This window comes from Mytilus californianus, unplaced genomic scaffold (assembly GCF_021869535.1).
Source record: "Mytilus californianus isolate M0D057914Y unplaced genomic scaffold, xbMytCali1.0.p SCAF_4, whole genome shotgun sequence".
In the NCBI taxonomy this organism is placed as follows: domain Eukaryota; kingdom Metazoa; phylum Mollusca; class Bivalvia; order Mytilida; family Mytilidae; genus Mytilus; species Mytilus californianus.
Window position 1 is genome coordinate 25,579,183 of NW_026262690.1, and position 11,935 is coordinate 25,591,117.

At 31.5% G+C, this 11,935-nt stretch overlaps 1 protein-coding gene across 1 annotated transcript; it reads right to left on the reverse strand.

Annotated features, from left to right (window-relative positions):
- Positions 1 to 6,925: 6,925 nt before the first annotated feature.
- On the reverse strand, positions 6,926 to 11,391 carry LOC127737792 (LITAF domain-containing protein-like). The gene is made up of 4 exons (XM_052248712.1): positions 11,332 to 11,391; positions 10,004 to 10,067; positions 8,153 to 8,369; positions 6,926 to 7,355 (listed from the first exon to the last, which is right to left on the reverse strand). The coding sequence occupies exons 2-4, from the start codon at positions 10,062 to 10,064 to the stop codon at positions 7,250 to 7,252; spliced, it is 384 nt and encodes a 127-aa protein (XP_052104672.1). The 5' UTR covers positions 10,065 to 10,067; positions 11,332 to 11,391; the 3' UTR covers positions 6,926 to 7,249.
- Positions 11,392 to 11,935: the final 544 nt, after the last annotated feature.

Sequence of the window (11,935 nt, forward strand, 5' to 3'; positions counted from 1 at the left end):
TTAGACCTAAGTAAGGATGTTGGAAATCTAAAAACCCATGAGAAATGTTACCGATGATTGATAAAGAAAATGCTTCCACTGTGATTGCAGTTTAAGTTGTAATAATTGGTACCGGGAAAATATGGTGGTGCCATAATTAAAAATCTATCACAGCACATGAAATTAGTCCTGAAGTGAATGTTGGGGTCATTTTTTAAAACTTTCTCTCTCTGTGGTTATTTTAGCTTTTTAAATTGTTTTCGCAAATATGTACACAATATCGGTAGAAAATTTAATGCATAACTTAGTAAAAAGATAATTGATGTAATAATCAAGACAAAGTTTATCATTAGTAAAGCTGATATTTGATAAATATTGATAATTTCGATATAAAAAGCTCATATTGAAAAAATCAGTCGATATCATCATTGAAAATAATTATCATTACACAAAATTTGTTTATAGTTTTAAAGGTCTGAAAAAAGCATATTAATCTTATGAATTCCATGAATAGAAAATCCTAGTCTAAAATCCATTGATGCTTTTCACAAAAGTGCTTAGATTGGGAAAAAACTCATCAAGGGCACATGGCTTATAATTTTGTGTACCATTGATTTGAACTTTGGACAAGTTAATATGATTTGTTTTAAGATAACTTTGGGGAACAGAGCAATGTCTCATCTTTAGTCAATAACATAAATATTTTAAGGATTAAACACCTGGTACGCACCCCAAAAATTTGAAACTTTTTCATGAAAAACCCATAATGATACATAAATATGTTATTATATTTCCATCTTGCTTTCATCAATGCTAAATTTAGCCTAGCCTTGTCCATAAGTGGCATCTGACTTGATGTGTTTGCATATTATCCAAACAATAACTAATTAACACTTTTCAACTCAAAATACATACCTGAAATTTCTGGAATTCCATGTATGGACTTTTGATTAATGGTAAATCAAAAATGGTTCCAGACTTGAGCTGTACTTACTAAAACTCCTGGATCCAGGTCTTACAAATATCCCTTAAAACTTAAGTTGTACTTAATAAAAATTCTGGATCCAGTTCAGATAATATTTCTTAAAGCTTCTAGCGGTACAAAATGTACTTGATTGAAATCCTGGATCCAGGGGAGACAATATTCAATCAAACTTTAGCTGTACTGAATAAAAATTCTGGATCAAGTTCTGACAATATCCATTTAAACTTTAGCTGTACTTACCCGAGGTACTGAAAGCCAATTAATTTTCACGAGTGATTTATTTTCGTGACCTTTACAAGTAGAACAATGACGTGAATATAAATCATTGCAAATATGTAAATCTTGGATCTAACCTGAAATAAATACTCCCAAGAAAAATATAGAAAATTTTAAAATTAATCACAGCAAAGTCAGCTAGTATGGGCTTAACAAGAAATAGTAAAGTATCCATGAAAATAAGTTGGTTTATAGCATTCGAAATCCTGGATCCATTAAGATCATCTTCAGTATACAGTGAAAATTAGGGTAGTTTTCAGATGGGGCAAGTAAGGCTCTTACTCCTTAATATTACAGGGGAATATATATTTTAGATTTCAGTCTTTGGAATGATAATGCATAAACATGCATAATTTTTTGCATTGCTTTGCTCAGCATTCATGTTATGGTAGTCAGCTCTTATCACAAACTACTTGATTAGTGACTTTTTAGATGTTGAAATATGCTTATTTTAAAAATGGTTTATCGATTTGTATAATAGCAGATTTGTATCAATGTAAATGTAGACTATGCTTCATAGTAATGTGAATTGTAACATAAACCACATGTTATATTAATGTTGTATTGTATTGGAAAACATTTATACATGAGTGACTGAGAAATTTCTTGGAATGAAAATGAGATATATTTGTCATTTTAAAAATGGAGATCATATTAGTGGCAATCATGTGTGTTTTTATTGTTACTTTACATCATTCAAATATTCATTCTTGTTCCTTGGAATAAGTTAAAATAAGAAGTCTCTATTTGTCATAAAATTTTGATGCTTTTATTCCAGATATCTAGTTATTAAGTTTAAATAACTTAAGATAATTTTTTTTTTTTTTATAGACATTTCTTATTTTTTTATATCAAAAGGTAAGCAAATTTACTAGGATGAATAAGTTTCCACACACTATGTTGACAAAGATTTATTAGTTGTGCAATACATTGTTTATCTCATAATCTTGATAACACATTGTTAATAGCTCCTCCAGTCGGTCTTGTGTTAGTGTGTTAATGAACTAGAAGTCCCAGTATTTATTTTACCACAGAAATACCTCTGTATTGTTAAGGTATGTAATCATCTACATGTAAAGTATAAAATAGGCTTTTCTCTGATTGTGATAGGCTCAGACAACAGAATGCATGCATTTTTAAGCTTTAGTGTTGAGAAAGCATCTTTTGATGAGCCTAGATTTAATTTGCTTCTTACCTCTAACAAGTGAATATACCTCTTTAGTTATACCACCTATTATGGAACTCTCTGTCTATGTAAAGGTTTGGTTAATTGAGATAGGGTCTAATTGACTTAATTATTGCTATGATGTTTGATAGTTATTCTTCTGTTGATAACTTAGGTAGTTGTAGGAATAATGCATTGCTTTACATATTGTGTGAAAAAATGAAGAATATTTGATGATGTTAATATGTATCTGTTATATATGGCAGTTTGTATTATCTCAGCTGTCTATACGTAGATGTGTGTATTATCTGAGCTGTCTATACGTAGATGTGTATGTCATTAATTTTCTGTAAGCAAAGATTATTGGCAGCTGAACATGAAATGTATTTATTATTAAGATGGAAACACAACATGTATCCAAAAGTTAATCACATAATAGCAATTTGAAGATGTTAGGCATGTAGTACTAATTGTTGAAATATAGCAAATGTGATTTCTATTTCAATAGCTATGTAGTTTTCTATTATGTTTTAGGAAATAAGTACTGTATTGATTGCTTGCCAAAAAATAGTCTTTTCAAAATAATGACATTATTGTCTTTTAAAAATCCAATATTTTTAGCCCTCGGCAGGAACCAGCTGTTCAGATGCTAAGCCTTTGACAAAAGTTTAAGAAGTTTTATATGTGAGGAGTGTATATGCCTCTCTGTAAACTTTTTTTTTTTTAATTGCTAGATTCAAATATACAGACTAGTGTAGAAAGAATTTAAGACATGATGAAACCACTTTAAGAAGTTAATTAAAGTTATTTTTTTCTATCCGTCGAATTCCAGCTTTTGAAAGTAAAAAATGTCAATGAATTTTTTGAGTGACAGATGATAATCAACTGTAAAGTTATTATATACTTTTACACTATATTTTGCAGGTGATCTGTATTTTTCTATGTGAAGATTTTGTTATAATTTCAAAATAAGTGAATATTGCATGATAAAATTAATTATATCAGAAATGCTTTCTTATTGATCTTGAAACGTTATGTAAATTTTTAGTGTATCAGGACAAAAAGAATCTATGAGTCATCTCCCTTTTTGAGGAGTAAATATAGCTTTATTTTGCATATTATGCATAATTTCAGTAAATTTTAATTTTAATACATTTTATTATATTTGGATATATATAAAATCATGCAATTTCACCTGACAGTAAGTATTAAGATAAAATGTATTGAATAATTATTATAGGCCAGGATGGTATGTTTGAACATAAACTGAAAAGGATATAAAGTACACACTGCATTTCAAGCTTAAATTAGAAATTATTATACACATATATATTGTATAGAAAATATTGAGTTTAAGCATTTAATTTATGTGGTCATTGATGGTATTCCTATAGCAATTGATATCCTGTTCAGTCCTGACCATGACAAATTGTTTGAAGATAAAGTATCCTTCATTTTACACCTTTTTCATCCAAGTTAACCTAAGATTAGGTGAGCTGTCAATTTAAAAAAAAATGAGGAAAAATGATTTGTGTTTACTATGGTCACTTGGAAAACTATTTTCAAAGGTTCATATGCCAGATAGATCTGATACATGTAAAATCGTATAATATTGTTAGCTGTATTTATACTAATGTACATATAATATAGATGTGATGTATACCTTAATATAGTTGTTTATTTATATGGTGCTTTGTTGACAAACAAAACTCTAGCTTGTTGTCTGTATACATGTTCATTTCATGTAATAATTATGTCAAATAAATCTGTCTTAATAGAGTCAAAATCTTTCATGTTTATTACCTGTGTTGCCAACATCAAAAGCAGGTGTAGTAACCGCTCCACTCCATCCATCTGTCCCAGAGACCTCAGTATTTGTCTTGATTTTGTTTTTTATTAAGTGTAGACTGTCAAATCTTTTTATGCCTAATACCATCGGCTAGACCTTTCTAAATCTTAGAGTTTTATCTTAACCATTTTGTGCTTTATAACTTCTAAGTTTCTTTTGTTTCGGAGAACCAATGTCAATATTTGAGGCCTCATGTTAACACTGATCTTCATATTATTCACAATGGTTTGTGCTTTTGTATGACGACTCAAGTGTGCATTATATTAAACTTCAGATACTGTGCAAGTCATATTTTATTACTCTTAATTTCAAATTACTAGGCTGTAGTGCTGATTAAAAAGTATCTATCAAATACAAGATTTTCACACAAATGCACCAACACCAAATTTGTTTACATTATATGCAACTGTTGTTTTTAGTCCCCTACCGACGAAGTCGAAGGGGACTTTAGGTTTGCACTCCGTCCATCTGTCCATCCGTCAAATCAGCTTTCCACACTTTTTTTCTTCGTTCTTGAAGATATTGATTTGATATTTGGTATATAGTTTTATCATGACAAGTTATAGATCAAGTTCGAATTTTGTTCCGGTCTGATGATTTAGTCCAGAGTTATGGACCATAACTCTGGACCATATCTAATGTTAGAGTACCATGTTAAACCATATTTCTGTACAAAGGGAGATAACTCATTTTTTTAAAGGCATTCTTTGTTAAATTATTTGAAGAATTTTTGGCAGGTTTGTTTGTTATTTAGTATAAACTGATTTTCTGAATGCTATAGATATAAAAAAAAATTATGATAATTATCTATTTTTATTACTGTATATATTTCAATACATTACATTGTGTAGATAAAAGTTGTTGACATTTTATAGATAAGTTACAAATCTCTATTAGTTTGTAACAAATGAAAGAAAAAATATTTGGAACTATTAATTATATTTGATTATAATTTGAAAATAAGATATACACTGTATTACATCATATCTAATTTTAGAGAATTATTAATCATATTTAATGTTTTTTTCACTCATATAATCAGTTTGCCACAATGTTTTTAGTCATGCTTGAAGATTTTGACATGATATTTACTTTTTGTTTACACCATGACAAGTTATAGAACAAATTAGAATTTTACAAAATGAATTTTGACCCGGTAGGGGACTATGTATTGCCATGCAATACTCTCAGAATGCTTGTTGTTGGTGATTTGACTAATTTAACATTTGTCAAGTGTTCTAGAATCATTTGTTCACATTTTTAAATTTCTTTTTGGGAAATAAAAGTTGATTTGTTCTTGGAATTACAACAAACTACCAAATACAACTAGAAATTAACAGGAATTTCACCAAGTTCTGAACAAGCATTTTCCCTCAATCCAATTCCTGTGGTGAAAATAAGGGTGGGAGAATGATGATTTATATATATATATATAGATAGATTATCCAAGCATTGTATTGTATTCAGATTGGCTTTAAACAACAATCCGTCACCCAACTGAGTCATGGTCTTATTCACTCGACTAATCTTGAACCATTTGCATAGTTTAGTTACATTTTATAAGTGTTGACACTTTAGTTTTTGCTTTGCATTATACTATCAAAATTACATAAAGGGGAGACAAATATTAAATGGCAACAGTTGATGGAAAGATTTCAATCCAAAACTAGTTGCCCCTTACTAGCTTGTATTGCTAACGTTGCTAGTATGCCTCGTGTCCAGAATGGCAATGCCAAAGGCATTCATATAACAATGGAAAATGAAAAGAAACACAAGACAAGATGTCTTCTGGATTTTTTATGTTGATAGGTTGTGGTATCATTGATGTATACTCTCTTTTATTCATAATAAATATAATTCATGGTACTGGCAGCCAGTTGGCCTCCAAAAGGAAATGTGGGGTATACATGAAACAGCAACCCAACCACACAAAACACCAATAACCTCATTTGTCAGAGAAAGTGATTTGAAGAGTTTTTAACCTCTCCTCTTTTTTATAAACTATTTATACAGGTCATGTTGGTTGGTCAGAGGATCAAAGCATACTCTTGAAACTAGACTCCCTGTGGAAAATTGTGATTTCTTTTGATCAGTGCTGCAAGAGGATTTTTTAAAAGGTTTATGACTGACCACAGAAGCAAAGTGATGGCAATAGCCTTTTCTTCTACTTTAAATAAGAAATGCGGGTCAATATCTCCAGGCATTTACTATGTAATGAGTGGTAGGGATGAGCCGCTGGAATAGGTTACTACTTATAGCTTGATAAGGTAGAGAAATTAAGATGATCAGAAATATATGACAAGGTTGCTGATGAAATCAAAAGTATCTGAAACACATCAGATGTTGATTTTTTTCACAGATGCGATAAAACCACTGTCATAAATGCACATGACAATTGTCAAATCTATTTATCACGCTATGAAAAAGAGTAATCATGATAGCTAAAGGTACCATTTTTTTTCTTCAAAAAATCAACCGTACCACAAAAGGATTGAAGAGTCCCCTATCAAAAATTGATACAAAACAATAAACCCAAGAGAGAATAAATACAACAAATATTATTGACCCTGAAGTGAAAAAAATTCTTGGAATCTAAAAAACTTCCTCAAAATTACCACAATAGGCTATCAATAAATACTGACTGTTTGAACAAAAACAATGTAACTCAATCTAAGGGTAGTTGATTCAATTTAATAATTCTGTAAAAATATAAATAAATTATAAATGAACTTTTATGACAAAACACGATAGAAATATAAATAAACATATAAATATAAATATGTCCTCATAGAAACAAAGTCTCATTTACATATCTGACAGTTTCACAGGGAAGATAATGAAATTATTATTAGGAAAATGATTAATACAGCACTAATTAATCTGCAATTGACAACCACTTTCACTTGTTATCCATCACATCAGATTTTCATCATTTTCTCCCAATATTTAGCTTTCTGTAAAATTTATTCTCCTCGTAAATTTTCATGTTTTTTTGTTACATCCTTTTGTATTTTCCAATAATGTATTTGCAGTTTGGACACAAATGGACGACATCTTTCCATCTACCCACACAGCATGGAATAAAGCAGCACAAGTAGAACCTAAAAAAGAAAGCAGGGTAGACATATATCTGCAGCAACACTCAAATGTCTTGCCTGCCTTTAAAATGTGATGAAAGCTATGTGTCAGACAGGTGAGCTCACCTGGACACAGGATCTGTTTTACAATCAGATTATTAAATCAGACAATATACTTCCATATACCAAATACTGCTGACTTGTCATATATAGATCTGTTTCTAAGTAACTATACCTGACAGGTCATCACAACTAGATATGATTATTTTTTGTATGCAGTAGTTATATTCTATTTAGAATGCAATATTTCCATTTATACACAAATCTTTTTACAGATTTTAATATGACTACATTAAAACAGGTTAGTTAAGTACATTACATATCAAGCATATATTCCAATTATCTTGTAGACATGACACTTGAAGATTTCATTGATAAAATTTACTTTAAAAAAATTATTTTCATTGTCAAAATAAGAAAATAACTCTGGAAAGGAAACAAGTTTTAAACTTACCAAGTTTTATCAAAATAAGTTATATAATACAGCTTGTTATTTTCATTGCAGAGAGAATTTTGTGAATTATAATTCTAAATAATAAAAATAATACTGTAAACCAAAAGTTCAAGCAATGTTTAAAGAAAAACTTGCTTGTGACATTTGCAAATCCAGTAATTACAACTGTAAATCTTAAAAGTTTAATTCAATCCTGAATTTTTAATGCTAGATTATAATTTCTGGCTAGCTAGGTATTTCCAGCTGACTTAGAAGGATGGTACTTAGATTCTAATAGGCATACAACAAACCATAGCTTAAAACCTACCCAAAGAGACAGAGAAGGAATGTTGCCAAAACTGTAATACAGCCAATCTCAAATTTGATTTGGGTCACAACGTTGCTTTTACAACTTGGACATTTTGTTGTAATTGGACAGTCCCGAAGAGCCATACCCATTGGAGGATTATCATTTCCTGCAATCACTACAGTTGTACTGGATTGTTGTGAACTCTGTTGACCAGCAGGCTGACCAGCAGGCTGACCTAACAAGAACAGATATACGTATTATTTGCATTATGAAACTGAAATAGAGATGTAGAATCAAATTTTGCCTCAGTAATGAATATTCTACTTGGTATATACATGTTTTCTATTTCAATAATTTATTTGACATTTTACCCCCCAAAATATTAAAGTTAAAACAAAAATTAAGAAACTGATTGTTAATTAAGACACACCAGAAGTATTATATAATAATCAGCTTCATATTTATTCTATGTTTAAGTCTAGTGTTTGTGCTGGAAAACCCAAGGTTCAGTTCACAGAGTTGGAACAAAATTTCTTGTCTTGGTGAATATCAAACAGGGAATATAATTGATTCCATCACACTTACAGCCTTCTTCCATAAATCAACAGCATATAAAAGAACTGTAAATATATGCATTACCTTACAGGTAGTTACCAATACCTCGGTGAGGTAGAATTACATTGTACTTTCAGTCTGAAGAGAAGAGAAAGTCATGACTTGCCTTATGGGTAGGATCCGACATTTTGTGAAATTAATCAGGACTTACCTTTGGAATCATTCAACTGCATATATAGGGAAAGGAATGTATTTGATGTCTGAATTAAGACTAACATTGTTTGAAAAAAAGTCTTGAAAAACAAACTACACGTGTTAAGAAAAATAAAACAAAAATAAGCGTGAAATGTATCTAAGCATAACCTTCTCTTGTAGCAGTCAAAATCATAAAACTGTACTAAAAAACACAATTGTCAGCCATAAGGAGTCATCTGGGCCCTCCCTCCTAGTACAAGGGAAAATCACTAAAAACAATGTTATTCATTATGAAGCATGTTATTGAGATCCATGTTGGGTGAAACTTGCCAAGCAGACATGTATACCTTAAAATAATTCTAAAGACCAAAGGTAGCGATCTAAACTGACCTTCTAACACAAACTTAGCATTGGTCAATAAACAATGAAAATAATGCCAAGTTAGATAAAATCAGTCAGAAATATACACCTTATAATGATTCTATAGACCAATTATAGTTTGCCTATTGCTAATAAACTTATTTAGTGCAAATGGACAGGATAATTGAAAGTGAAAATTACCTTGTGTCAAACAGCATAATGAAGACGGGAGTAGTGGCTTGTCTTGTGGATAGAGTCAAACATCTTTTCATGAAAGGAAGGTGAGACTATGTGGGTAACATCCAAATAGCCAGTGGAATTAAGAAAGCATGGTGCAGAGAAAGTGTTGCTTACCTTGAAGATAATATCCAACAGTCTGTAGAGGGGGAGCAGCCTATGGATGAGAGAAAGAGGGCAGCAGAGGTGTTGCTTACCTTGTGGGTAATATCCAACAGCCTGTAGAGGAGGAGCAGCCTATGGAGTAAAGCAAGAGGGGATCAGATGGTGTTACTTACCTTGTGGGTAATATCCAACAACCGGTGGAGGAACAGCCTGAGAAGGAGCAACCTATGGAGTAGAGAAAGAGTGGAGCAGAGAATATCTTGCTTACACCTTGGGTGTAATATCAAATGGAGAAGCAGCCATCGGAGTAGAGGTGGTGTTGCTTTAATACCTTGAAGGTAATATGCAACAGCCTGTTAAGGAGGAGCAGCCTATGGAGTAGAGAGAGTGGAGTGGAGCAGAGATGATGTTGCTTACCTTGAGGGTAGTATCCAACAGCCTGTGGAGGAGGAGCAGGGGCTGTTGCTTGTACTGACATGATCTGTAATAAACAAACAAAATTCAGACAGCAGTACATTTGCAATATGAAAATAACACTTTATAACTTTGTGCATTTGGTTGATTGATTGTTGGTTGCTTAACATCCAGTGGCATTGTGCATTTGAAGTACTCTTCAGAATCGGGGATTCTTCAATCAAAACATTTGAAAGCCGTGATGCTATTTATAAGGTTACATATTTATAAAGTTACATATTTATTGAAATATATATAAAAAATTGGGTATAGTGAGAGTTTTAATCTAAGCTCACTGATTTGAACAGAAATTTTAAAAGTCTTGGTCATGAATGGTAACCTACCCTCTTTAATATAGTATATATATAATTCAATTCTACTTTTCAGACAATGTTCATTTTTGGTAATTTGAGATTCATTTTTGTTCATCACTGCAGTAGATTACATGGTTAAATAACCAAACACCTGAATTATCATTTGATACAATACTGTCCATTCACACTAATTAAATCACCTATTGTTGTGAAGACATCTTCTTGGAAGAAACAAACTCTCAATCACAATAAAAAAAAAAATATCCTTCAGAAACAAAAAATGCATTTTACTTCTCTCTAGTGGGTGCTAGGCTTTTCCAGCTGCACAGGTTCGGCAATCAGAGTAATTTTTTAAGTGTAAACAAACATTTTTGTCCATATTTTATGATGAATCGTAATCGAACCCTTTTAAAGTATTTCTACACAAATTCCAAATGTGTTTTGCTCTATATTTCATTTAGACAGAGACATCTAGTACCATATATTATCACACTTGTGCGTGATTGGGTTAGGGAGCTACCATTTGATTTTTATGGTGGGCTAGGATGAAAAATTTTGTCCTGGCTTTTTATTTTTCCCTCTATTCGGTCCTGCCTTTTTATTTTTCACTCTATTCGGTCCTGCCTTTTTTTTTTTAGTTTATCCTGACTTTTTTTTTAACATAAATTGTCATCCTGCCATTTTTTTTGCAATAATCTCATCCTGCTTTTTTTTTTACTCAAAACTCCTCAGACCTGTCCTGCCTATTTTTTTCAAATTTCATCCAAGCCCCCCCCCCCCCCCCCCGCAAAAATCAAATGGTAGCTCCCTTATAACGTGTAGACTAGTCACTATTATTGTTGAACTGTTGAAGAGGTCTATCGTATTAAATCTAGGAAATTAAATTAAAGAACAAAATTCGATCTAAATGAAACAGATTAGTATTAGATAATCTAGCTTAAGTTATCTAAAATTGTTTCATACTTTTTGCTAGCTCACCCTCCTGTATACTTTACCGCCCTGTTCTGGTGTTAATGGACACTGTAAAAGTGTAATTGGTCTGTTTGATTCGATATATATACATATAAGAATATACTGGGCATGCGCATGATTGGAAGGACACTACTCATTGGCGTAGTCAGAGACATGTATACACATGTATATATGTCTCTGGCGTAGTTGAGGAAACCGAGGCACCTTCCTCAGTAAAAAAAATATAAAAAAAACCTTTTTAATCTTTTAAACAATTTCCACCTTGTGCATCAGAATCGCTACTTAACGCTAATATTCCAGACATACCAACTTGTATCGTCTTATTGCTATTGATTCATAACCTTTGCCAGTTCAAGACTGATGGAACATTGTCCTCTCCTTATTGGAGATCTCCTTTGCGGTAGTTTTCAGTAATATGACAAAATTGAAGCAAAAAGATTTATTTAATCCTACCCCATGCAAAATTAGTAAAATAGATGATGATCCAACCCTCGAGCCTTTTCCGATCGAATATCTTGACCCATTCGGAATTTTTTTAATTTTGTTTTTGAGGAAATAAGTTATAGTACATAAGGATCTGGTTCACGGCGGTTTACAGAATACAGAAAAA